The sequence below is a fragment of the Pituophis catenifer genome, unplaced genomic scaffold, assembly GCF_029215685.1.
Source record: "Pituophis catenifer annectens isolate HBS135680 unplaced genomic scaffold, rPitCat1.0.hap2 SCAF_6, whole genome shotgun sequence".
Taxonomy (NCBI): Eukaryota; Metazoa; Chordata; class Lepidosauria; order Squamata; family Colubridae; genus Pituophis; species Pituophis catenifer.
In genome coordinates, this window is record NW_027256886.1 from 42,621,601 (window position 1) to 42,648,687 (window position 27,087).

The following is a 27,087-nucleotide window of genomic DNA, read 5'->3' on the forward strand; positions in this document are numbered from 1 at the left end:
GTACTTCTCCTGAGAATGCCATTCTTATTTTCTCCTCAGTGCTGCGAAAACATTTTGGATGAAGCTCCCCAGCACCACCATTACATTTCCATTGTTTGTAATCCAGGCTCTGACTCACATTTTTCAGGCAGGGCCAAGGAGCTGACAGTTTAATGACTAACAATCTACTGGAAGAATACTAAAAGGCAGAAGAGCTTGTTAATGTGGAAGGCAGCTGACTTGCTCATTGGGAAGGCGGGAAGGCTGTCAAATTACTAAAAGAAATGTTTCCTTTTTCTTTTGTCAATAACAGACAAACACATGTGGGAAGAGGATGCACTGATACAGCAGTGCTGCTGTTTGAGTAAAAAAAAAAAAAGACTACAGCAATATTGCTAAGCAATACTGGTTGAAACTGCTAAGTTTCTTCCTTCTCTTGAAGAATCAGAAATCAGCACTGAGCTAGGTGAACATTTTTGCCATCTTTCCAGAAAACACATTGCTGTCTGAAAGATTTGTAACATGAGTTTCATTACCACCATCACCCCAAAGAAAAGTCTATATGTTGTCTTTTGTTTCATGTTGAGGTTTTATTTTGTTTTTAAATTTCAGACTATATTTTCAAAAAAACTGAAGTAATATGGAACAAAGCCTGGTTTGATTTTTTTAAGGATTAGGAGGCTATTTGGGTTCCTTAAATATAAGGACTGATATTTTCCTCCTCTTTTAAAGGAGTAGGCTTCTAAATCTGATATATACAAGGTGTTCTCTAGCAGGCTGCAAATACCCACAAATCTACTTGTCAATATTTTGAGCCAAGCAATAAAATGGTTGCTAACATTGTGAAGTCATAGGTTAGGCTGAGAGTATGCAAAAACAACTGAGGTAGGGAAAACAGTAGAAAGAAACTCTCTTTAAGTTCTCATTCTTACCTTGATTTGGTCATGTTTTACTACACTGAGAAGAATCTGACAGGAAGATGTCCAAAATCCCATTCAAATCTTGAAAGCGAAGCTTTCTTGTGTACCATGGACAAATCACTGTCATATTTTATGTAATACCAAGCCATTATTTGGTATTGTGTTCTTATACTTAACTATAATCCTTTTTATGCATTCTTTCCAAATAAGTGATTACATTGTGGCAAACCATTTTTTTAACTGCCATTCAAACTGGCAAAGTCTAGTTGGTATCTTCCCCTTCATATCAGAATTGCAAACTCTTTTGGAGGGAAAAATGCAAACTGTACCTCAATAGTTCAGATATAATTGTAAAGTGTAGTCCTGTACAAGCCATGAAATAATTAAGCATGCTGTGCAGGAGGAGAAAGTGAATGTGCAGTTTATTAGTTAGTGTGATATGTGAATTGCTCTATCACACGCAAGGAATTCACTATTTGAGACTGCCCCAAAAAGCATTGCCTAAATGCTTAAATATATTAAGCTCATTAGTAATTCAGATCTTTGAACTTAGAGTTGGCAATTCTAGAACAAATCTAGAATAATTGCCTCCAAGAACTGTTACATTTTATTCTAAACTTCATCTGTGCTATGGAGAAGTTTCACTTACCAATGCAATGTAATATTGTAAATAATACTTTTTTAATGTTGTCCTATCTGTTAATGTGAAATTTCTACATTAAATAATTCTTGGTGTTGGATCCTTGTTAACAAATTTCTCCATTTTTGTTCCTTCAATTCTGGTTTGTAGCACCAAATGTGTGTCTGGGAGGTTTATAACATATTTAGATTGAGTTTTAAAAGATTGCGTCTCGAACTGAATTCCAAACAGAAAATTTCTAAGTATTAAAAGTCATTGTTTTTCCAGTGTAAAGAATGTTCAAGTTTCGGGAAAGATATATTCCAATGGAAGATAATATCTATAACTTGGGGCTGGACGATGGAATTCTTGGTGCTCTGTGAGCTTGATTGTTTGTTTGGAGATATTTAATTACCTAACTAGGTAACATCAGTGCCACTCAGAGAGCATCTGAGAATAACTATTGGATTGTATATTACCTTATTTATGGATAAATGTGTGTCAAATTGTACTATAGATTGCATTCATGTTCTTGAGAGTGCTGTCTCAATTCGGTTTCAGAACTATGTTTAAAAAATCTGATTTAATCAATTTTAGGTTAAAAAATTGGGTTGACTTTTTCTATTTGTTAATTGGCTCAGGGAAAAAAGGTGCTGTGCATATGCCTCAGAAATATGTCTCTTCTTAAATTTTTCATTGTATTATCCTGATCTAATAAAATAAATTTATTTTTTATACAAATGGTGAAGTGAGAGGAAGAGAATAACATAGACTCCATCAATGTCTAATTGTAATTAGAATGCTCAGGATACCATTCCAGAAGAAAAAGACATTTTAAGAAGGAATTCATGAAGGATTTCTGGCTAGTTTGACCAGCAAGAAGCTTTTCAAAGTGTCATGAAATACCTGAAATGCTTTTTTTCCAATGTCTGGAGAAAAAAAAAAGAACTTTTGAGTAAATAAAGCATGAAAGAGAAGGCAAGACCCCTTTGGGGGGTCATAAAATTCAAAGCAATAGAGAAAGGTGTGCCAAAAATCATTCACCTTTTCCAGGCAGAATGTTACTTGCAGTGCTTCAGATATGTTTTTGTTCACATGCATGTTTCTGATGTGGATCTGGAACAGTATATATGTAAAAGCAGAGGGGTAATAATTTCCTTTCTTCATTATTCATGTAAATCCCAGCCTGAAATTTAACCATGGCAATGACAGTACAGGGCAGACATAAAGTAATGAGGCTGGCCAGCAACTTTGAAATAACTGCTTTAATTTTAAGAGATATAAAACAAACCCAAAAGCTTAAACAAAATTGCACATCTAATTAATTAACATGTCCACTGCTCTTGGTTTTTTAAAATCAGTTTATGGGTTCTGTGGAGAAATACTTTTGCTTATGTTTTAGAAAGAAATGATATATTCACAACTTTACTGTTAAATAATATTTTATTACTAAATGAAGAGCCCATGTTGTATCATTATTTGATGATTTATTGAGGTGAAATAGTATTTTATGATGGCATTTTAATGTACATTTTGCAAAAGGTGAATAGAAGCAAGGCTTCCTTTAACAATTTGTAAAATATGCTGTCAAATGAAAAAATGAAGAGTGAACAAAGGCAAAGAAGTGAAAGAAAATTAAAAAGCAAAAGACTCAGGAGCTGGTATAAGGACATTAAGTGCAAAGAAGTGGATGATTTATAGGATGAGATCAGTGATAGGGAAGAGGAGATGATATAAGTTTTAAGGAACTGAAAATAAATGGTTATTAGTGAAATAACCACTTAAATAAATGGCTGTTAGTTAAGCAAATAAATATTGTTGAAAAGTTTGACTCCTTAGCTTAATCGTAGCTATAGGGTTTTGAGGTAAGGAAATATTTGATTTCTTTTGCAGAGTTGACTTGTTTTTCTTAGGAAGATATATTCTTTTGGGGATAGGAAATGATTGTAGGTCAAATGTCTTCCTTTTCCTAGAAAAAAAAAGATGACTTCTCCAAAACTATCTTTTGCGATCTGAATTCTGATTACTTTACCATGCATGCCACCATTCTGTATACTGTTTTACTTGATGTTTAGACTGTCTATAAAGCAGTTTGAATTACCCAAAATGGGCCATTTGCTGATTCCAAATATAAAACTATAATAAGATTATCCTTGGAACCACAAGAGGGAGTTAGTTGTCCATCCTTGTTTTAAACCATGTGCTTATATGCCCAGTCTGCTGTTTTCATGCACTTGGCAAGCAAAGAGAAATTGTGAGAGGGGAAGTGACTACTGTCTTTTGAAAAATTACTGCAAGAAATATTAACATATTCTGGTTTTGGTAAGGCCCAATCTGTCCCTTTACTGGGTGAGTCCTGAGATTTAAGAACTTTACTGTCTTCAGTTATTCATTTTTATAAACTGTGAATAGGCCCAAATCCTTTACCGAAATAAAAGCTATTCCACAAATCAACATTGTCACAGGCTATATACTGAAACTAGTAAGTGGCAAATCAGGATCAGAACTTACTTCATTCTAAATATAAAAAGACAACTTCTTGGCACTTCCTTGAATTAAGAAAGATGGAGCTATTGTATTTCCACCACTTCTTTAACTAAAAGAAGAATTTGATGGTCTATGCAAAAGAAAGTTAAATGGAATGAAGAATAGCAGTGAGTAGTTCTTCCTAGTGCACATCTTTAGAAATCTTTTTGGCTATTCTAGAAGCTAAGGCAGTCAGGAGAAGCCCTTGGGAATCTAAATACTCTTTAACTAGGATGTGTTTATTGTAGTAAAACTGCAGTGCTTGACACTGGAGAATTATCTGAGGAATACTTGGCAATAGCAATGGAAAGTTAGCCTAGTAAGCAGTAAATTATCCTAGCTTTTCGGCAAAGGTTAATGATTTTCACAAAATAAGGAGAATGAAAGAAAGAATTGTTAATATGATAAATGCTATAAAGAAGAATAACCAAATGTTCACAAATTTGTCAAATGTCTAGACGTAACCTGACCTATTTTTGTGCATACTGTGGCTAGAGTGCCTTGGGGGTAGGCTCAGTAGCGTATCTTTCAGTCTGTGTAGGAATCATAGAACTTTAAACAATAATCTCAAATTGGTACACCTGCAAACAAATATTTGTGTGGTAAAATTATTTTACTATGTGGTAAAAATCATTTTTCTTATTCTAAAGAACAAATTGATATATTTAAGTTTAAAAAGAAATGTTTCTCTGATACATTCCGAAAGCCGGCCTCAATTAATTATCAAAATAACCCATGAGAACCTCTGGTCAGGTGACATTAAATATGCCAGAAGCTATGACAAAAGTGGCTCTACATTGTAGTAGATATGTTCTATATTGTACATTTTAAAATCTGAAACTCATAGAGGGAGGAGGTGTATGCATTAACATTAAATACACAAACAAGCTAAAAATGGTGGGCATATAAATACGTAGCAAATTGAGCAAGTCAAGCTGTTCTTGACTAATACTTTCAGACAATTCATTTCTGGTTCAATTATCACAATTCTTTTTCTCTTTACAAGGAATGTCTGAAACAATCTGGACAGCATTCAGGACAGCTCTTACAGTTTTGCAAACAAGTAAACATAACCCCTGCTATACACAGAATTAGCCATCTTTTTCTTATAGAAGACAAAGAAATAGTTCATTGCTCACAAATTGCTCTGCAGTTTCCAAGCTTCTTGTTCAATAAACATTTTTTTGATCCCTTCAGCTCATCCTCTAAAAATAAAAATAAAAAACTTTGGCTATAATTATCACCTGTTTCAGTATCAAAAAGAAATTGAGGAGGAATAAAACAAAATATAATTTGGACAAGAAAATTTGGTCCAAGCATTTGAAGAGCTTAGGAATAATGTTAATAATATAGGAAATAAAGGATAAATAAAATAATGTAAGTGTAAATGTAAGTGTCTAAAATCTGGAGATGGGAAGAGATAATTGCTGTTATTGAAATATGAGGTAAGGTACAACAGAAGCTGTGATACATATACATCCATCACAAGCTGGGCATATACAAAAAATGATGGTGGAATCTCTGCTCTTCAGGCTATGTGCTCTGCCATAGAATTCCAGGTGAAGACTAAGGCACATAAACATGAAAGTGCACTATTGCATAACTGGAAATGCTCAGCTTCTCCAATCGCCAACTTCAATGTATTCTTCAAGATGAGGGCCCTGTAGTACCAAAGCATATTATAGAAGCATCCCCATCAGTGGTGAAATGTAAAATTTGTTACTACTGGTTCTGTGGGCGTGGCTTGGTGGTGGTGGGGATAATGTGACTGGGTGGGCGTGGCCAACTTTTTTTCTTTTCTTTTAAAAGCATTTTTTCTACAACCTCTTCAGCCAAAGAAGTTGTAGAAAAAATGCTTTTAAAAGGCTCTGACAATCCCAGCTGAGCCGTGCGATCATCAGAGGCTTTTTTTTAAACTTTTAAAAGCATTTTTTCAGCCGAAGAGGTTGTAGAAAAAATGCTTTTAAAAGTTTAAAAAACAGCCTCTGATGATTGTGTGGCTCAGCTGGGCATGGGGGGGGGGGGGCACAGGGATTTTTGCTACCAGTTCTCTGAACCACTGCCACCATCGCTACCGGATCAGGCGATCCGGTCCGAACCGGGAGCATTTCATTCCGATTCCCCATGGTCAGGAAGGCATTACTACAGTATTGCTTCAAGCAAGACTTTGTTGAGATACTCAAGGGTATCTCAAGGGTCGGTCCCCTCGCCCCTCCTGTTCAACATTTATGTGAAGCCGCTGGGCGAGATCATCTGTGATTTCGGGGTGAAGTACCACCAGTACGCTGATGACACCCAGCTGTACATCTCCACCCCAGATCACCCCAACGATGCCCTTGAGGTGATGTCCCAGTGCCTGGAGGCCGTGCAGACCTGGATGGGGAGGAATAGGCTCAGGCTCAACCCGTCCAAGACCGAGTGGCTGTGGTTTCTGACATCCCGATATAGTCAGTTGGTGCCATCACTGACTATTGGGGGCGAATCATTGGCCCCCATGGAGAGAGTTCGCAACTTGGGCGTCCTCCTGGATTCACGGCTGTCTTTAGAAGAGCATTTGACGGCCGTGACCAGGAGGATTTTTCATCAGGTTCGCCTGATTCGCCAGTTGCATCCCTTTCTGGATTGGGACTCCTTACGCACGGTCACTCATGCCCTCATCACTTCCCGCCTGGACTATTGTAACGCTCTCTACATGGGGCTCCCCTTGAGGAGCACCCGGAGACTCCAACTGGCGCAGAGTGTGGCCGCGCGGGTGGTAATGGGAGCGACATGGCGTTCCCATGTAACACCTCTCCTGTGCGAGCTGCACTGGTTCCCAGTGGTCTTCCAGGTGCGCTTCAAGGTTTTGGTTACCACCTTTAGAGCTCTGTATGGCTTAGGACCTGGTTGACTACGGGACCGCCTACTACCACAAATAGCCTCCCACCGGCTGGTACGCTCTCATAGAGAGGGGCTCCTCCGGGTGCCGTCAGCCAATGTTGACTGGCAGCCCCTAGGGGGGGAGCCTTCTCTGTGGGGGCACCTACTATCTGGAATGAGCTCCCCCCGGAGATACGGAGGATCCCGGATCTGCACACCTTCCACCGCGCTTTGAAGACCTTTTTATTCCACCAGGCGGGCCTGGCCTAATCTTTTCCCTCTTTTCTTTTTAATATGCAAATTTTAATCTGTTTTTTAAATGATTGGGGTGTTTTAATTTGCCTGGGCCAAATTGTTTAATTTGATTTTATCCTGTTTTTAAATTTTGTATTTATGTATTTTACTGTTTGGCTGTTCACCGCCCTGAGTCCTTTGGGAGTAGGGCAGTATACAAATCAAATAAAGAAAGAAAAAAGAAAGATACTCTTCAACTAATACAGTAATTGATCATTTGGTAAAACATGTATGCTAACATGTATGGATAAGTACCCTGTCCACCATCTCACAAGTTGGAGAAGGAAGGCATTTTGGGTGCATTTCTTCACCAGGGATGTGATCACATTTAGAAATCCTTTTTTCTGTCCTCCATCTGCATGCTCCATTTGCATGCCAGAGACAAAAGACATATCAATATTATTATTGTAATGGGGCTCAGAGGGGAATATGCATGTTCAAGGGTATGCAACAGAAAAGGTGGAAATTACATTCTCCAGTTTGCAGGAATTGAGATGATTTCCATGGAAAGTAGAATTTTGACAGCCCAAACAGCATAAATCAGAAATGTATGTTCAGAAAGTGATATAATTTAAAGACTTTGATTCAAGAATTTTGGTAGGTGGTCCTAGGGGCCAAAGTAAAGACTTCCAGATGTAGCTTTGTTGTGATAATTATATTACTTAGTATCCAAATATTTTTTCCTCCTGGAGACTCACTGCAGTATCAGTCATGAAAAGCCTAGGACATCCATTTTTCACACACTTTTTCTTCCGAAGTCTGTTTCTTTTTTTGTCCCTTAGGAATTGAGGAAAATTCATGCTAGTTGAGCAAATGTGTATGGAGATAGACTGCCTTGTTTTTTACTGGTTGCTCAGTTGAAATTACTATTACTGTACATCTCCATCCATTGATACTTTGAAATATTTCAATGAAAATAACAGCTTATCTTAATTACTTCTACGGTAAAATTTCATTTCTTTGGCATAGCTTGTTCAATATTATGAGAACTATATGAAATTATATTTTGAACTTGCACTAATTAATTCAAATTAATTGACCATTGGTTTAATAACTGCAGCTATATGTAAGAACAAAAGATACCAGCTCACCACAAGAAGCCTGTTGGTCTTAGCTCTGGCAAAGAATGATATGTATGCAAACACATTCTTTCTAATATGCAAAAATGTAAAAGTAGAACAAAATTTAGAAGTACCTACTAGAACAAAGGGTTTAAGGCACCCTGTTATTAAGCTGTTTAAGACCAGCTGCCTGCAATTACTGCAGGGTTCGAATCTCACCAAGGCTCAAGGTTGACTCAGCCTTCCATCCTTTCTAAGGTAGGTGAAATGAGGACCCAGTTTGTGGGGGCAATAAGCTGACTTTGTATAAATATACAAAAGGATGAAGGCTATTGCTGAGCACATTGTAAGCCGCCCTGAGTCTTCGGAGAAGGGCAGCATATAAATCAAATTAAAAAAAAAATAAAAAAAATCATTCTTTGACAATTTCAAATCATTACATCAGTGAATGGATTATCCTGGGTAACAATCATTGAGTCTTTTTTACAGGTGAGAAAGTGAATAAATCTTTCAATTTCTCCATCTCCTGCTCCTGAACTATTTTTACAAAGTTGTCAGGCCATATTTACTTCTGAAGTCTGGCAATCAGTACCACATTTTTTCCAAAGGCAACTGGAAGTATCGTAGCTGAAGTTAAGACTTTATGAACAAAACACAAATTGTTAACTAAAAACAGATTTTCTCCATGTACTACTTTTGTATAATTGCCATATATTATTCTCTTTTATCCTTTCAATTCTGATTAAACTGCTAACTCATATTTATATTTATACACCAGATGATAATTGTTTTGTTCCTCTCATGTGACTTTCCCCTTCTTAATGCCTTTAGAAGTATCCAACTATAACCCCTATTGTATCAAATCACCTTGATTGAGGACTGATGGGAATTATAGCTTAATATGTCTGGAGTAGAATGCTATAGAACTTTATTGTGGACCTTGGGATTTGTATCTCCTTGAAGATTCCAGAATTCAATAAAGTCATACACTTTGCCACAGCATAATACTGAAACTTCGGAAAGGATCATAACAGTGCTCACCCCTGCCACACACACTTTCTTTCCCATATTTGGCAAATTGAACTGATTTCTGATTTAAGGCCCTTTGACCCAGTTTATTGTCTTGTCTTCAAGGTGAAATGATTTTATGATCCTAAGAAACCTTCTCATCAACTTCCTCAACAAGTCTGCAGGCTTCCAAGATCTAGTCCATAAAAGCATCCAATCTTATTCTAATATGATTTAGTATCTGAAGCTTTCAAAACCCGTGAGTTATATTTAGCAACCAAGATGAAAACAGATTGGTGTCTACTGCTCCACTTCAAATGCTGAATGGATCAGCAGCTGTATCAGTATTACTTCAATACTAGTTACAGGATAGCGTCCTCCTATATATAGGTTCTCTGGTACCCACAGTTCTCTGTTTCACTACCTTATTGCCACTGCATATCATCCAGCATCTGCTACCTGCTTGATTCCCTTAGTTATACAGCTAGTTTTATCACTAGAGTTTGAGCCATCAATTGTGAAAATGTGCTTTTAATTCTTGAATATATATATACAACTTTTCAGCACACAACACTGCAGAGTACTGTACAGTTTAAGCAATTGTTTTAATTGGATGTGTGTTTATTTGCAGAAATCCATGATTAGAACATTGCAAATATACAGATGGAGCAACAGTGGTTTAAAGCCCACACAAGACTGATGGTGGCCTTCTGCCTCATCTGCAGTGTTTTGCCTATTTGCTAATTATTACTGCTGATTCACATATCACATCTTATTTTTGTTTCCCTCCCCCTTAAAAGATCCTAAAAATATTGTCTCCATTTTGATGGATTCTGTTAGGTTCAGCTTGTATCTTACTCCTAACTTGTTGGTCAGGCAATATATCTGTTTCTTTAAGAAACAACTGAGCCACGTAATCAGGGTTTGCTGAACCCTGCAATTAGGCTACAGTGCATAAATAAGCAGCGCAGAGAAGCATTCCTTGTTCTTGATTGATCCTGTTGCTGTAGCTTCCTGCGTCTTTCTGCTGATTGGTGTTAGACTGGATTGGTATATGGTACTGTATACCGAGAGTTTGCTTTGGTAAGGGAAGATACTTACTGGACTGATATTACTGTTTATGGCCTTGGACTGTTTTACTTACACCGAAACTGCTTCTTATTTTGTATATAAAGTTTTCTTCTCACACGAGCTGCACGTTTATCTCCTTCCCTGTGTGTTTCTGCTCTGCTCGTTGCACAAGCAACAAATACTTTTTACACACACCCTAACAGATTCCTAAAATACAGATGCTTGGGCTGATTACCATTTAAAAATTCAGGCTAGTACCACCAAAGTTGACTTTGATTCTTTCTTTTCACTTTTCTTTGTGTGCCCAGAAACTTGGCATTACTGAAGAAAACAATTGAAAATGGGTTTTGGTATCTTGCTTGTGTCTGAGATATAGCTGACTAATTTATGTTGGATTATAAGAACTTGGCTTTCTGTCTATCCTTGGGGACATGGTATAAATCACATGGTGATATATTTCTGCAATGATAACTACCCAGCAAACCATGATATCTCTACAAGAGATTACAGCATGGATTTTGCTTCTAAGGTTAGATTAAATAAAATAATTCGAATTTGTAGATGGGAAACTTTTATTTAACAGTAGATTAACTATTGTTGAATGGAAATTCATTTAAGTACTCATTAGAAGATAGCTTTGACAAAAAAAACATTACATGTTGTCTTAAATGAAGCATAGAACTTCTATTTGCGCAATCTTCACCCACCTACAGTTATTAATATATTTAGTACCAATACATGAAGCTTGGGCAAATATCTTTTTTTAAAGATGTGATTTCTGGCAGCAAATCTATCAATATTTAATTATGGGGGTTTTTTTGCTCTAAATTCATTATCCTTTCAGAATACATATCAGTATATTTTGCTCAAAATCTGGTATCTTATATGACCAGCAAAATGAACAGACTTGATGAAAGAATCTGGAAATAATAAATAAATGATGAGGCTTAGCAAAACCTATATTACATCTCCTTTTTCAGACTGTACAGTCTCGAGATTAAAAATACATGTGTTTTTGTCCAAAAGAACTAATTTTAATATCATGGTAATCAGTTCATTCTAAAAAAGATGCAGAGGTTAATCACTAAATTTAACAGAGAATTTTTAATTTGACCTGAATGATAATATAATCAAAATAAATTAAGATAATGGTTAAAATGAACTAAAATTGAAGAGAAAAAGGAGCCATATAATATTACTATAGAACTAAATCAATTCTTTAACATAATGCATCTAAACCAAATGTATGTTTTAAACATATTGCTTCATCTCCCATTTTTACAATATGTAAACATTTCAAAAATTAGTAAACCTGAAATATATTGTACAGAATTTTTATTCAAACTAACAGGTACTTTTGCACTAGAATCCAGCCTCAAATATCCCAGCCCATACCATGAAACCTTTAATGATAAAAACTGGCACCTTGAATTGGCCCGAAAAGCAAACTAGCAACCAATGCAGGTTGCAGAGGAGATGTGTAAAGTGTGTCATTCTACGAGCACACATAATTGCCCATGAGTAACCATGACCAGAGCCTTCTGATCCAGGAATGGGTGCAATTGTTGCACAACACAAAGCTATGCAAAAACCCTCTTAGCCATTACTGCCACATACTTTTTGATCAGGAGTCACAAGTCTAAGAGGACCTTCAAGTTGCTTACAGGGTTGCTCGGAGCAGTGCAATCTATTCAGTACAAGAGATAGTGCAGTTCTAGAATTAGAAGCTCTCCAAACCCAGAGCCCCCAGTATTACAAGCTTCAACTGAAGCCTGTTGTTCGCAATCCAGATCCCAACAGCCTCCAAGCACCTGGATAGAACATCAACAGTGTGTTTAATTTGCTAGGAGCAGAGGTTGTATAATTGGGTATCATCAGCATATTGATCATACCTCACTCATAGTGACAAATAAAGTTACCCAGTGGCTTCATGTTGATCTTAAAAAGGAATGGAAAAAGCACTGAATCCTGAGGCATTCTCCTCCTCAATTGCCGACTGGTAACAACTCTGAAGACAAGAGGAAACCTGCACAATTCCTGGAGCTGGTCCAGAAGGATACCATGGTCAATGGTATCAAAGGCCATTGAGAAGTAAAACAGAGCGAGGATGGATGTCCAACACCTAAAAACCAGCACCCCAAAAGTATCCACCCAAGGTTATTTTATTCCTCTTTATTTTTCACAATAAAAAACCATTGTGCTCTTTATTCTCCACAATAAAAAAATGTTTTGAAGTTGGATCCATTTTGAGTTCATCATTTAGTTTTGAGGTTTTTCAAACTTCATTGTTTTCTTGTTTCTTTCTCCTCTATATGTTGCTTCTTCTTCTGCTGGAATGTCTCCCACAAGGAAGTCTTGCACAGAGTTCTTTTACTGATTAATAGCCTAACTTTCGACTAGTGGCTGCCAAAATTGCCCGCTGCATTTCTTCATACTGTCACTTTCTATGTTGCCTTCAGGATAAAAATGATTGCAGCTTGCACCTACTGAACCTATGCAGTGTGAGTGACAAGTGTGATTAACGTCTGAATCACAAGATTAGAGTGAAAAGCTGTGTACATCATCATCAATTTTATGGAAGAAAGATGCTATGACAATTTGGCCTCTTTGTTTCCTGAATCTGACATAGTAGTTCTGAAATGGTCCAGAGCCCTCTGGGGTTTCATGTGTCATGGAAATCCTGCCAAAAATAAATCCATTGGGGTTGCAGGGTGGGGTAAGGTATATGTCCATATAAATTGTTCTTTGTAAATTCACAACTTCCAGACTTGTGTAATCACAGCAAGGGTATAATAATACTTGTGTAGTTTTCACATATTAAAAACATAGGATTCATCTGTTTGTTTATGTTTGTTTGTTTATGTTTTATTAAATTTGTATACCGCCCTACTCCCGAAGGACTCAGGGCGGTGAACAGGCACAGAATAAAACACAGAAATACAAAAGTTAGAAACAATTTAAAACCAAATTAAATAATTTAGCCCAAGACAATTAAAAATCCCAATAATCTCTGTACAAAACATCAGTTCATTTTTATAAGGGGCTCAGATTATAGTCCTGACCCAAAAGAATTCATCCTAATTGTTGTCACTAAAACTGCATGGACAATATTCAGGACCAAACTTTTATCCTCTGTAATCATGTAATGTCTTTAAGGGTTTTTACCATTCTTGACTTCTGGTTGCAACTGGACAGTTCTACTTCTCTCACCCAATCCATCTCATAATTGGGGAAAGAACTGGCTCATCCAGGACTATATCAGCTACAGTGAGATGAGTAATGAGGAAAGAAAGATGCCTGTACTTTCAGGGGGTTTTTTTGAGCTTTTTCTTTAAAAAAAAAGGTTTTTGTTCCCAATGATTCTGCATTGGGAGTCACTAAGTGAAATGGGGACTATAGTAAAGTGATGGATGGATGAAATAAACAAACAAACACATAACCTTTTATCAGGTTCACCTGATTCGCCAGTTGCAGCCCTTTCTGGATCGGGACGCCTTGTGCACGGTCACGCACGCCCTTGTCACCTCCCGGCTGGACTATTGTAATGCTCTCTACATGGGGCTCCCCTTGAAGAGCACTCGGAGGCTCCAGCTGGTCCAGAATGCGGCCGCGCGGGTGGTTATGGGCGCAACCCATTGTGCACACCTGACACCCCTCCTGCGCGAGCTGCACTGGCTCCCAGTGGTCTTCCAGGTGCGATTCAAGGTGTTGGTTACCACCTTTAAAGCGCTCCATGGCATGGGACCCGGGTACCTTCGAGACCGACTTCTGCCACCAATAGTCTCCCACCGGCCAGTTCACTCCCACAGAGAGGGTCTCCTCAGGGTGCCATCGGCTAAGCTATGTCGGCTGGCGACACCCAGGGGGAGGGCCTTCTCTGTGGGAGCCCCAGCCCTGTGGAATGAACTGCCCCCGGAAATACGTAAGATCTCCGACCTCCGGGTATTTCGTTGTGCACTCAAGACCCTGTTGTTCCGCCAGGCTGGGCTATCAACATAACAATTTTAAATTGGGTTTTAAATTCTTGGGGTTTTAAACTGAGCCAAATTCATTTAATAATTTTAAATTATTTTAATTGATGTTGTCTTGTGTTTTTAATAGACTGTACACCGCCCTGAGTCCTTTGGGAGAAGGGAGTTATAGAAATAAATTTATTATTTATTTATTTATTTTATTTTATTTATAAATAAGATAATTTATTGCACTTACTTTATTTACTTTTAGGCTTTAGAGAAGGAAACCTATGGGGTTTTGAATCTTTCAGATCCTGAACCCCTCTCTTTCAACACACCCTTTGGGAATTTTTGAGGTTGACATTTCTGAACCCTAGAAAGAAAGTAACAGTTGTAGGGGGTAATTGAAGGTATTTTTCTTCTAAGGATATCTCTTTCTTATATTGGAGCAACAATCTAATAATTTTATGTTCTTGGGTGTGATATGAAGAAGCACAGAACATAACTTTCATCTGTTACTCAGATCTATTTATTTAATCATCATTAGTAGTCTCCAATGAAAACAATACTGCACCATTCTGTTTTACAAGAAAATGCATTACCGGTAATTCTAACTTCATCTTGAAGACCCAGATATTAAGGTCTTTTCTAAAATAGTATATAACTTAATGTTGCATATGAACTGATAGGGCAAATGCGATAATTTTAAAGAAAGTTTTTGTTGAAATGAATTACTTTGGTATGAAACAAGCAGGAATGTATTGCAGTGCAAACAATCACTTAGGCTGATCCATTTTTTCTGCTTGAACCATGTTCAAATTTTACAGGTATTATTGCCCATAATTTAAGAAATACAAATCCAAACAGGACTGACTATTTAATTTTATTCATTAAATAATATTATTTAATACCAAATAATTGGAATTGTTCCAGTCAAACAATATGTCTGATATAAAGGCATCAAGATAAAAGTAAGTTGTATGTCAGATACAATATATATAAAAAGACAAACAATCATATAATACTTCCAAATGACTACTTGTCCTTAATAGTTTGGGGCTATCCACATATTTCTTGGTACTTGTTCATATAAGCATAGCCATGTTTAGTTTGAATAATAGGTTCATTATGAAATCACATTTGATTGACTGACACTGACATCAAGTTAATGTTAATTCTTAGTGGCCACATTGATAGGATGATCTCTAGGATGATCTGTCCACTTCAGGTCCTCCAATGGTGCATCTATTGCTTCTGAAATCAACTACAGGTAGTCCTCAATTTATGACCCAAACAATTGAGCCCAAAATTTATGTTGCTAAGTGAGAAATTTGTTAAGCAAGTTTTGTCCCATTTTATGACTTTTCTTGCCACACTTGTTAAGTGAATCACTGCAGTTGTTAAATTAGTAACATGGTTGTAAAGTGACTTTCCCATTGACTTTGCTTGTCAGAAGGTTGCAAAAGGTGATCACATGACCCTAGGACACTGCAACCGTCATAAATGTGAGTCAGTTGTCAAGCATCCGAATGTAAATCATATAACCACACGGATACTGCAATGGTCATAAGTCTGAAAAATGGTCATAAATCACTTTTTCAGTGCCATTGTAACTTCAAACAGTCACTAAGTGAACTGTTGTAATTCAAGGACTACCTATACATTCATCTTGATGCTGGTTGTCTGTGCACCATCTCTACATCTTCTCCTATCTTCTACCTCTCCCAGCATTATGGATTTCATAAGGAAGGCAAATCTTTACATAATTTAAACCTGGTCATTTGTGCCTGTGTGAAAACTCAATTGATTTGATTTATAATTTATTTGGTTGTTTTGGTGCTATCCATGGTATTTTTAAGAGTCTTCTCCAACACCAAAGTTTAGAACTTTCAATTCTCTTCTTATCTGGCTTCTTCAACTTTCACTTCCATGAAGCATCATAGGGAAAAAATTGCCTCCATGATTCTGATTTTTTTTTATAGGTTTAACACATCACAGCATTTGAATATCTTTTCCAAGACTTCCACTGCTACTCTGCCAAATGCTGGTCTGCGATGTATTTCTTTTTAAAAAATATTTAAAATGGGTGGGGTTTTTTTCAAAACGGGGGAAAATACACAAGAGTGGGGGAGGGAGAGAAAAAAAATGTTGATGCAGAGAAAATATAGGTAGACAAAAGAAGTTACCAAAATCATACCATCACTGCTCAGGATATTATGTCTCCTCTGGAAGGAAGCTGGTACTGTGGTGATTCTGTGTGGCTATGTGGATGCCTGCATCAGCGCTCACTCCTGTACAGGTCTGCCTTATGTTTGCCGTCTGCAAGAGTTTTACTCTGCGCATCCCTTTTCCTGGTCCCGTTCTCCTCACTGTTTGTTGTGGGTGGGTGGGGGGTTGCATCTCTGCGCCCGAGGCGAGTGCAGAGAGTGAGCTAAGGAGGGGGTGGGAGAGGTGGAGCCAAGGCTGCTCCTGCCATCTGGGATTGATGGATGAGTGCTCCTTCTGTGTGTGTGTGTGCCTGCGTGTGTGTGTGTGCGTGTATTTGAGCGAGAGAGAGGGGAAGGGAGAACCCGTTCGCCCGTGCCCCGAGTTCCGCGTTCCGGACGCGCAAAGGCGCGACAGAACCTGGCATTCTTCGCTTGCGTCAGACACAACGAGCTGCTCCACGCCGCGCCAGCCCAACGCGCCGCTGCGAGATAATGTGCGGGGCAGCTCCTCGTTAGCAGGCTTGCCCAGGCAGGCGGCATGGCTCCGAAGCGGCGAGCGGGGTCCGGCGGCGTGTGGCTGCGCCTCTTGGCCTGGGCGGCCGTTTGCCGCGTCCGGGCGAGCGCTTGCCCCACACCGTGCGCCTGCAGCGGCACCACGGTAGACTGTCACGGGCTGGGGCTCCGCGCTATTCCTAAGAACATCCCGAGGAGCGCAGAGAGGCTGTAAGTGTCGCCGGACTGAGGGGACGCGCCGCCGCACTGGGAATGCTTGCGGCTTTTCGGGGCCCCGAAGGGCCACTTGGGAGGCGTGTGGTTGGCGCGTTTCGCCGGCGCCCGCGGGATCTCCTCAAACGCTGGTCGTCGCGCTTCCCCTCCCGCCCCTGACAAAGGAGCCCAGCCGCACTCGGACGCTTAGGACGCCTCGCTCCGGGACGCGCTCTCACGGTCCCGGAGGCGGCCGAGACAAAGGTCCCTCTGGGGAAGTCGGAATGCGGGGTGGAAGTTGAGCCAGACTCGGGCAAGCGTCCGATTCCGAGCGTTCCTCTGAGGCTTCGGGAACAATCCCTCGGTTTGCCTTTGTTAGGCAGCCGTGGCGCGCTCCCGTGCGGCTATGCCCCCCTCTCAAACCTCCGGGTCTGCACGAAGCAGGAGCCTCCCGCCCTCCCCTTCGGCAGCCGCGGGGCAGCGGGTCGGGTCGGCTGAGGAGCAGCGGCTCCCGCTGGGCGCAGACTCGGGATCGCGTTTCCCTCCGCGGCGAATAGCGCAGAGATCCCCCGCTAGGCAACTTTCTTGTCCCTCCAGCTTGGTTGTTCGGGGATATTTTGCGTGTGTTTGTGTGTAGGAGGGGGCGTGTGTGTGTGTGTGCTAGGTTGTGCGTTCGCAAGGCGGGTGTGAACCTTCTGGGGGCCGGCTGGGGCTGGTTATTTCCCAGAGCTTTCCACGAAAACTGTTGTCTGGCGCTACCTCAGATGTGTGGAGCTCCAATGGGGATAAATGGAGCTTTTCACCCAATGCACCCAAAGGGCACCAGGCTGGGGAAAACGGAGCTGCAGAGATAACCTGCTTTGGAAGGAGGGTGGGAATGGGGAGATTTTGTGGAAATGGGAGAGGAGGAGGAGGATTTGAAGCCGGCGTTTACATGGCTGGAACTGGCTGCCGTCATCCTACCGTTCTCTGCCCTTTTGTAAATATCCTTTCTGAGTTGGTTGCAAACCTCTTCGGCAGGCAAACGTATGGCTAGAATGTATCTGGGTTGTATGGAGACTGCAGCAAATACGCAGGGGCTCAAAACTAAATGGTTGTTGTGGGACGGGCGCTTCTCCTTCCTAATGAGCCTGCAAGGCTTAAGGGCACTACCCTCCACACAGTCCCAGTTAGCTCCTTTCCCCCTCCTTTCAGCAGTTTAACTAGGGCTGTAGGAAAGCAAGAGGAAACTAATTGGGGAGATAACTAATTCTGTGGCTCAATGAACCCATTTCGGCTTCTTACTAGTTGCCTGAAGTATTAGCAAATAAAGGAGAAATCAGGTGGGCATCTTTGATCTCTGTTGCTTGTGAAATTCTTCAGAATAAGTTAGTGATGATAGAACTATTAAGGCTCATTCATAGCAGCCTCATTTGCTCTGCTGATTAGAATGACCCCTATGTTTCTGCAGCTTGAAGGTGACCGCTACTTTGGAGGGGGCGCAAAGGGAAGTAAAGGTGGAAGGCATATTAAATAATTCATTAGAAAGTGCAACGCTGGATTGTGCAGTTTAGGCAGGGGAGGAGGACAAGTGGGCAAGGTGGAGTCACTGCTACTGTGCAGAATATTGCCTCTCATACTTCTTGTGGTTTCTGTTTGAGAACTAGTTGAAACTCTATGGATGGTTAATGATTAAAGTCTGGTAGAAAGAACTGATACCCCTTTCAGACCCCCCCAAGCTCCATGTTGTCTGTTCTTCACTTCCTGCCAGTTCTGCATCCATCCCTGGGTCTCAAAGCTTCAATCCACCACTCTTCCAAAGTCTCCTGCTCCCCCACCCTCTGCGTGTCCTGAAGCCAGATAGATGGTATGCTGCTTGGTGCAATGGATATACTTTTATAGATTTAAGCATAAGGTAACCTAGTAGAGAATGAAAATGGGCTTAAAATATTCCAAGGCAAGGTTTGTATGAGCAAAAAGTGAAGCAGATGCAAAGGGGAGGGACTCCCCTTGCTGGGCAGAGCAACGGTTACACCTGACGTGAATGATACAAACAGCAGCGCAATGAACATTTCATTTGATATGGTAGCATTGCGGCATTCTGGTGAGATTTATACTTTGGAAAGTGACTAAGGGTGGACTTTCACAGCAAGCAGGTGACTTTCCTCCCTTTAGCTGCTTACTTCCTAGCTTGAGCTTTGTTCCCTCTGTGCTCATCAAAGCCAGATGTGGGGGTATAATCCATCCTTCTGGAGACTGAAATGAGACAGTCCAGTGACAGTTACAGCCTCCCCTACCAGGACTTACAGCTGCTATGGGCTGGAAGTAGCCATATTCTAGGCTTTGAGGATGCCTGGCCTGTTGTGCATCTGGAGGATCATGTACAGGGCGACCCACCCCTCCTATTGTTGTTCCTCCTACAAACCAATTAATGTTCTCAGATTAAGCCTAATTAGGTCATACGCCCATGGACACCTCTGTGCACAACAAAGCAGTCTTGGTGAACTCTCCTAGCAGCCCTGCGTGATGTCTTCTTTAATGGCATTTCCTTCTTTGGCACCTTAATTGCCCTCACTGAAGTCATTATTATGCCTGAGCCATAAGGAGCTGCTTGGGGAGCATAGATGAATGGAATCTGCCCATCACCTGGCATGTGCGGGATCCTCACATACAAGATTCTGCTCTTAAATGGCATAATTCCAAGAATGGGTACCATGCTGTGCTGACAAGAGGCATCTAGTTTGTTACTTATAGTTGCAATGCTGTCATTTCTTGCAACTCTTGCTTGCTCACGTCAAAACTGGCAGAGGAGGAATGCAATGGTTTCAGGACTCCTTTCTGAATTTATGGATAATATGAACACAATCCTCCTCCTCCTCCTCCTCCTCTGTATCCTGAGACATACAGGGATTGATAGCATATGTTATATAGATCTTCTTGTTTAAAGGGGAATTGTTTTCAGGAAAAATTACTCCTACTCCTATATCTATTCCTACTAATATAGAAAGTACTGTACAGGTTTTAAAATGCTCCCATCATCTGACCAATTAAAGTCCAAGCACTCGTTTAGTTAACCATGGGTACTAATTCTGTTGGTCCAACAATCAAAATATGTGAGAGGAAAATAATCTATTATAGCTGTTTATTATGCTGCACTCTTTATTTTTAGACTTCCAAAGAACCTTTAGCACAGTGCAGTTCATGGAGTGATACACAGCTATCTGTACAGATATGTTTTACTTTATTATTTTAAGCAAAAGCAAATATAAGAAGGAGTCAGGTTGCTAGACTGCTAATTCTGTTAGGGCTGTTTCACATTTTATATATGGAAATGGGATGGCTGATGTAAATTATGAATTTGGTGATCATACATATAGCCAGAAGCAATTCTTGGGATGATAGTGACAGTTTCCTGGCTGCAGTAATTGATGCTGGTTGTATCTGCAAATGCTTGCTTGGAAAGTTATAACTTCTATATAAATTCATATAGTACTTGGGAAGAATACAGATGTTCATATATATCAGAAAATGTGCTATGGAAATTGGTTTTGCTCTGATGCTTAATGCCTTGCTAAGAATAAAATAATGCCTCAATTCAGACTTTATGCTTAATGAAAATCAATGTTTAAAATGATGTCCAAACTATGGAATCCTTGATGCTCTCCCAACTTGGTTGTATGCTTGGAGACATTTCATTACTGAAGTAGATAACATCATCAGTGCGAGTGAGTGTGGTGTTTACTCTCTGTTTATATAGAGTACTTGCCCTGCCTGTTTTAGTGGGGGTGTGGTTTTCTCCTCGGTAGTTTCTTGATTAGGGTTTTATTTTCCACCTGATTGTTTGCTTGACGTTAATCCCTGCTTATCTGGGTATTGGCTATCGGATGGGATGTGTTCCAGTTTTTTTTTTTTTCTGAGCGTTTATATTGTCTGTTTTGAATTGAATGCAAATACAGTTTATTTCTGTATGTCAATTGTTGGCTGATTTGTCTGAATACCAAACTTCCAGGAATTCCCCAGCATTTTTATTTATTTATTTAGCTTGGTCTAGGATGCTCACCATTTTCCAGTTAAATTAAGGTTGAGTCTGCTTATCTATTGTGAGACTAAGGAGTTTTCATTGTGTCTTTTGACTGTTAGCTGGTGTTCATGGATGCATTCTACTAGTCTTCTGCCTTTTATTGGATGTCTTCTTTTCTAGTCTTTTCTTCTATTAGATGTTCAAACTGAAAACCATTTATTTTTAATTGTCTACCAAGGCACAAGAAGAAATAATGTACTAATAGAATTTGATAAGATATCCAAATAAGCAAATCATACCTAAATGATATTTGTATGCTGCTCTATGGAGACAAGAGTGAGTCAGGAATTTATGAGGCAATCATTGTAAAAACAGAAAAAAACGTTCTTACTCTTTCTGCATGTTTGATGTTCAAAACAGTGATTTGAATTCTAAATGATAGCACGTTTGTGTAATACCTGAATTGATCCAACGTATCTTTCTAACCCTGCGGCAAGGTTAGGGTTAGGGTAAGCTGCAAGTAGGACTAACTTGAGATATTTTATGTGAAGCAAACAGCAAATGATAAGCATTTTGAAGCCAAGTACAGAGTATCCAGCTCAGGTTAAATTAGTGTGAAACCTTTAGCAGTAAATTCTACAAGTATCTCTTTCCCTCTCTAGTATTTTCTTCTTCTTCTTCTTCTTAGTGTTTTTCCTACGAGTGCAGGGTTCACATTTTTTTGCAGGAAGGTATGAAATCAACCATGTGTTCATCCATTGGTTGCCCCAGGAGTTGACTGATTGGCTTGTCACCAAGCCTGACATTGTGTGCTGAGACAGAGTGATTAGCCCAAAGACATCCAGCTGGCTTTTATGCTTAAGGCACGACTAGTGCTCACAGTCTTCCAGTTTCTAGCTTGATGCCTTAACTACTAGACCATACTGGCTCCCATTCCCTCTCTAATAATAGAAAGCAATAATACAGTAACTAAAAAAAAAGTTTTTATTATTTCCAAAAATCAGGTTTTCATGCCTAAAGGTAGACCAGCACTGCATTCTCATAAGCTGAGATGATACAATAAAAGGAGTACATAATATCCTTAAGGTAACTGCATTTTGCTCTAAAATGTGCACTGAACCTTTTCCAAAGACTTTCCAAAATTTAATATCTTCCCCCTGCCCCTGCTTCACACTTTTCCTGTATTTCAGGGTACCACAGTTCTGTGGTTCTTTGAGCAGATGCTATTCTTGTTTCCTTTAGTATCACTAAGGAAGTTAGCTAGCCAAGTAAACTTTGTTTATAGATGTGAGCTTTGTTTTTCTTTGGCAAATCTGGGGGAGGCAATATGTTAGGAGATAGAGCAAGAGCTGTTCCGATGCTTTTTTGACTGCCTTTCACCAAATATATGGGCCTCTTTCTTTAACAAATAGGTCCCCTGGTGTCCTAGCTTCAGAAATAAATACCAAGCTGGAACAGTTCATGGATAGTTCTTTCTAAAGAAAGGCACCGAGAGAGCATTTGGTGAGCAACTAACATTGCAGACAGATTGCTAGATACCACTCGCTATTCTTAATGGCATTCTGCAAGATACTAAAATAAAAATGTAACTGTTAAAACAAAATCATATGAATGCATCTGAAATAAACGCTAATAAAGTCAAGGCAGCAGTTACTACTATAAGAACCCGGGAAGTGGGGGAATCAATGTATAAATTCTAGGTAGAAATACAGCCAACATCATGTCGCTGGCCTTAAGCAGATGACATATGGTCAGCTGACAATCAACCCGAAGACAAGCATTTGTTGCAAAGACAACAACATCTCTTGTATGAAAGAGTTGGGTGACCTCACAGGTCCAACTCTGAATGGGTAGGAGCTCTTGCATTGTGGCTGTTTCCCATGCTGCTTTGGTAAGGCTGAAAAGGAAGCAATCAGGCCAACCGGCATGGTGATTTTTCATTGCAGTGTCACCAGCAAAGCAGTGCTGGGATGGGAAGCAGCCATTTCAGTCACATTCAGCCTGTGCATTTCCTTTTCTTTACACAGTGCTAGATAGATATGGGGAGAAGCCTTGCTATAGTGCGCCCTACCTTATTGTTAAGATAAGCATATCAATTGAGCCATAGCTTCTTCCAGAATAGCCAATTGCATCTCTTTTTTATAAAGTTTCTGAGTTACAGGAACTATATCAGCTGTATTGCCATGGTGTTCTAATGATAGTCTTTCTTTTCAAAATAAGAAACTTTTCACACCTCACTTATTTTTATGACATGGAAGAACCTGATTCAGATTATTTAAGTGATATCTTTTCTTGATTTTTCTTAAGACCATTCTATTCTGTAGATTAAGGATGTGCAAAATGTTTTGAATCTAAAATGTTTTCAGTTGCAAGTGAGTTGCTCCTTTCAGTTTTAAAGCACAGTACCTTGAACTTAAAGTTTAGTTTATTTGATTTGTTTATTTGATTTGTATACCACCCTACTCCCGAAGGACTCAGTAATCCTGGACTACATTTAATCTTTTGAACAACCGCTTTAAACTTGAAACAAATCTTCCAAGCTCCAATGTTTCAAATTCAAAAAAGTTTTCTATAACCCTGCTGTAGTTCTTCATGGGAAATTTGCGTGTTCCAGTATGTGAAGGTCCAAATATTTTTTTATAATTGTAAATTACATGTTTCTCTTTAAGAAATTAAAAGTTAGTTTTCAAGTAACATATAGAACAAAGAACAAAATATGTCATTATAAACCAAGTAGGTATCAAATATGTGGAAAAATATTTTTTGGGGATGTGGGGGAGAGAATACCAAAATCGGTATACTCAAGGTGAAAGGAACACTTTTATGTCACAATCCCTTAAAGAAAGAGAAGACCCTACTGAAATCCAGTTTGGTCATGTCCAGATAATTGTTTGCTGTGATAGAGGTAAAAAACAAAGAAACCTCAGGATGAGAACCACAAGCATGCAGCCAACAAGAAAAAAGGGTGGGGCTTTGATCTCATGCTTATGGCTGTCATCTTGACTTTTTTGACCTCTTCCCTATGGATGCATCTGTTCCTTTACATTTTACCAACTGCTATTGTGAACCTATCCTTCTAGGAAAGAATAAGATAGCTCCAGTTAACCATCCTGACCTTCCAATTATTTATTTATTTGTAAAATTTATTGGCTGCCCATCTTACCTCAAGGTAACTCTGGGCGGTTTACAATTGTAAAAGATAAAAATTATATAAACTAAAAACATAAATAAGTTAACACAAAAAAAATCAAACAGTGTGGCTCAATTAAAAGATGTGGAAGGCAGGAGCAGGATGGTGGGGAGTTGGGATCTGTTCAGTGGTGGGTTTCTACTGGCTCGCACCGGTTCAGGTGAATCGGTAGTGGTAATTTGGCCTGGGTCACCGAATCGTTAGCGACTGCTGGATGGCCACGCCCCTGAACCGGTAGCCTGGTTGCCGCTCACTTGCCCCGCCCACCTGCCCAATGGCTCTCAAAGTGGCTGGGAGGCTTCTCGCAGTCACATTGAAAAAGCAAAAGCCTCCCTTTGAGAGCCACTAAGTGGCTGTGGTGGCTGGCCGCAGGCCATCGAAAGCTACCGAAAGTTGCCGAAAAACGGCAACTCATATCCCATTGCCTGCTGGGTCAGTCCGAGCACAACGCAGCAGACAATGGGATACACATACGCAGCCAGCGTGAAGAACAGAGTGCTGATGGCAGCAGCTTTTTTGGTAGGTTTTGACGGCCTGCGGCCAGCCACTGCCTCTTTGAGAGCTGTTTCCTGGCAGTGGCAGCTGGCTGGAGGCCACCAAAAACTACTGGAGGTCAGCTTGCCTTCCGGAGTCCAGATCAGCCACCACGGGAGGAAGGTAAGGAGCCTGGAGAAAGAGGTGCGGGTGGGGGGAGGAAACGGGAGTAGGGCTGAGGCCACTGAAGGAGGGGAAATGGGGTGACGTGTATGACTGATGAAGGGAGTGCAGGGTGGCATGCAGGAGGAGGTCTTTGATAGATTATGGCCTGGGCAGAAAATAAGTAGATAGGTAGAAATTCAAAAAAATTTCCTACCTTTTTCTTTGGGTGTGGCTAGGTTGGGTGGTCATGTGACTGAGTGGCCGTGGCTGTGACTGACATCAAGTTGTCCATGCCCACTCATTCACATGACCACCAAGCCATGCCCACCAAACAAGCCAAGCCCACAGAACCAGTAGTACAAAAATATGAAACCCACCACTGGATCTGTTGTTAATAAATGCTCAATTTGTGGCTGGGTTGAACCATAGCACTTCTAGACTCCATTGCACTATCTTCACATGAGCGTGCTTTGCAGTTTCAATGCCCTTTATGCCTTTTTTTTAAAAAAAACACCAAGTTCATAGTATATTGTCTCTGTGGCTTAGTCAACACAGTAGAATTATTAAATGAGCTATATAGCAATTACAACAGAAATACAGATAAGACTACCTATATAGTATGTATTTCAGCCCTGCAGAAGTCATATGTTTTCTCCAAAGGAACATCTAAACCTTGGGTATCAAACTCAATCACATCACATGTGATGTGTATATTGTGACGTGTTGCAATGTTTTTTGCCCTTGTGAAGCCAGGGTGGGCGTGGCCTGTGTGTGACGCATCTGGCTTGCGGGCCACCAGTTTGACAGGCCTTACCTAGACTGTGCTGATGTTCCAGATTGCTCTTAAAATAATAGAAGCTCTTTCTGTTGACTCTCCTAAGATCTCTCTTTAACCCTGATTTTCTTTTAATGGGTCTCAACACACCCATAAATTGGAATATGTCTCCACCTAGACTAAATTATGCTGAGGTGGTTTATGATTTTGCTCCTCCTGTTACAAGAATCCTTTCCTTTTCTGCTTTATTGTATTGCAGTTTTGTTTGGGTGTTACTACCATGTTTCCTCAAAAATAAGACCCTGCCTTATATTTTTTTGAATCCCAAAATAAACGCTTGGCCTTATTTTCAGGGAGGTCTTATTATTTTGGGGTGCATGGAGCAAGATGGGGCTCCTCTTGCTATCTTACCTGATTTCCAGCTTTGCATTTAAATATTTTTTGGGGGAGGCTTATTTTAGCGCATGCGCTCAAAAGCCCTATTGGGTTTATTATCAGGGGATGTCTTATTTTTGGGGAAATAGGGTACAACCACTGCTGAATTGGATGGTTTTAGAAATTTAAATTGCAACTAAATAAATTGTACATAATTTTGTATCCCAGAATGAATCACATAATTCATTCATCACAGAATAATTCTGAGAGAAACTTTAGTGTTTCTTTTTAGTCAGTAGGCAGAAGTGCATCCTTTCAATGTCAAGAGCTACATATGTGGTTCCTGAAAGGCTTGGGTAAGCCCACCCCCATCCCCCAGAGATTTTCACCCATTATTATCCAGTTGGGAAATTGTTAAATAGATGAGTGTAATCACTTACTACTTTTTGAAGTGTGGTACTAGGCAAATCACTCAAAACCTTTTGCCTAGAAAAATTGTTGCCATATGTGCTTTGGGAAAATACGGATATACATCAGATCTTATTTTGGAATAAATGGGAAGTAGTGAAGCCACTTTATTCCTTTTTAATAGCCAGATGTTGTAAGGGACAAACGAGCTAATAATTCTAGATGGAATATGCATATATCTATTTTGAAAGTTTCAGATACATTTAGCTAATATGAGAGTTAAGTTGCTACTGGAGAGTTCACTGTTTTGGCACAAGACAAGATTCCTTATGGAAGTAGCATTATAGGCTTGTGATAGATCACAATGGCAGTCATGTTTCATTTCATTTCCTTCAGATCCTTGCCTGGGTGGTGGGGAATTTGCAATTCTATTCCAATTTCTCCCTTCAGCTACTTCCCAAGCAGATGCTGTCAGTATATTGCCATGGAAACACTGAG

The 27,087-nt window shown here is 39.8% G+C and overlaps 1 protein-coding gene across 1 annotated transcript in view; it reads left to right on the top strand.

Moving 5' to 3' along the window:
• The first annotated feature begins 17,035 nt into the window (after window positions 1-17,035).
• The window catches only part of SLIT1 (slit guidance ligand 1), a 144,804-nt gene continuing 134,752 nt past the window's right edge, over window positions 17,036-27,087 (top strand). The window contains exon 1 of the mRNA XM_070946262.1: window positions 17,036-17,220. Coding sequence (XP_070802363.1) covers window positions 17,036-17,220 — 185 coding nt within the window. The remainder of the gene's footprint in view (window positions 17,221-27,087) is intronic.